Genomic DNA, 1,797 nt, shown 5'->3' with positions numbered 1-1,797 from the left:
GGGTAATCCTTGTTACGTACTCCACAGAAGTGCCATGACCCATTACTTTTTTAACTCTTAAGTAGTTAGATATAAAAATGTTGCAGGCAATATATTACCATCAGTTGTGATAGATAAAAATGAGCAGATATATTATTGTAAAATTATTAGAATTTAGTGATAATAATGAACAAATATATACAGTGTGCCCAGCACAGTCCTTGGCTAAATAAATGAGAACTAGTTTAATTACTTTGCTTTTCTATCCTCACTACCTATCAGTGTATTATGGTAATTAAGAGCATAGTGAGAAATCAGTTAGATTCTCGTTACTGGCTCTTCAATGTATCAGTTTTGATGACTTCCCCTTTCTGTCTGTTTCTTCACTTGTAAAATAGGGATAATAGCAGTACCTACCTCTTGGGATTGTTATAGAGATGACTGCTCAATACCACAATACTTTATTATTTCTTATATTTCTATTAGAAGGAAATCATATGGGTCCATATGCATCGATGAACTAAAAAACTAAGTCTCAATTTGGTAGATTGTCTAAATATGCAAAGAATGTTCCTGGATTGGATTTTCTCATTTTCAGGCAGCTGTTTCTGCTCCACTCAATGCAGAATCTAAGATTCATGGCAGTTAATTATCTCTTTTATCCCATAAGTATTCTTGCTGAAATAATCCAAAATGTCCTTTTGACCATTGCCTCAGTTGCATCAATGTTGGGCTCCAAACATATTTATTTGTCTCTTGAAATAGCTTCCCTACTACACAATTTCCTAATGATATTTTTCATCTGCTCATTTCTCAGGGTATAGATAAAAGGATTTAACATGGGTGTTATCATAGTGTAGAATACAGCAACTGCTTTGTCAATAGATAAAGTAGCTGCGGGTCTCATGTACACAAATATGCAGGGCACAAAGAATAAGACAACCACTGTGATGTGGGAGACACAGGTGGAGAGGGCCTTGCGCCTCGCCTCCAAGCTGTAGGTCCTTAGGGAGTGCAGGATGACCAAATAGGAGACCAACAAGATGAGGAAATTTAACACACAGATGAATCCACTGTTGGCAGCAACAAAGAGCCCTAGAATGTGGGTATCAGTGCAGGCAAGATTGAGCAAAGGATTCAGATCACACATAAAGTGATCTATGACATTAGGGCCACAGAAGGGTAATCTGAAAATGAAGAGGATCTGTATGATTGCGTGAAGAAAGGCTCCCACCCACACCACTCCCATTAGCAGGCTGCATACACGCCGATTCATGATGGTTGTATAGTGCAAGGGCTTGCAGATGGCCACATAGCGCTCATAGGCCATCACAGTGAGCAGGATGACATCAGCACCTCCAAAGAAATGTTCCCCAAAGATTTGGGTCATACATCCATTAAATAGGATGGTCTTCTTTTCTTGGAGTGAATCTACAATCAGTTTGGGGGTATTAACAGAGGAATAGCAGGCATCAATAAAGGAGAGATATGCCAGGAAAAAGTACATGGGGGACCTCAGTGATGGGCTGACAGTGATGGTGACCATGATGAGCACATTTCCTACCATAGAAATGATATAGATGGCAAAAAACACAGCAAATATGATTTTCTGCATCTTTGGATTCTCTGTGAGCCCCAGTAGAACAAACTCTGTCACATTATTCATATTCTCTATGTATTTTATATTGTGTTAATTAGGTTACCTGAAAAAAATAACTTTTTGTTAATGTAAGCTCGAATTCATTAAACTTATCCATTGTAGTAAATGTTAAATGAGTATGAAAACATTTTAGTTGTAAATTATTATGAAGGTTTTTT

The 1,797-nt window shown here is 37.6% G+C and overlaps 1 protein-coding gene across 1 annotated transcript; it reads right to left on the bottom strand.

The window, feature by feature from the left end:
- Positions 1 to 724: 724 nt before the first annotated feature.
- LOC124234590 (olfactory receptor 4C46-like) lies at positions 725 to 1,657 on the bottom strand. Its single transcript, XM_046651925.1, has one exon. It carries the CDS (start codon positions 1,643 to 1,645, stop codon positions 725 to 727), a length of 921 nt encoding a protein of 306 aa, XP_046507881.1. The 5' UTR covers positions 1,646 to 1,657.
- Positions 1,658 to 1,797: the final 140 nt, after the last annotated feature.

The sequence above is a fragment of the Equus quagga genome, unplaced genomic scaffold, assembly GCF_021613505.1.
Source record: "Equus quagga isolate Etosha38 unplaced genomic scaffold, UCLA_HA_Equagga_1.0 936_RagTag, whole genome shotgun sequence".
Taxonomy (NCBI): Eukaryota; Metazoa; Chordata; class Mammalia; order Perissodactyla; family Equidae; genus Equus; species Equus quagga.
The sequence above is the reverse complement of the archived record's forward strand: the minus strand, read 5'-3'. Positions and strand labels throughout refer to the sequence as shown.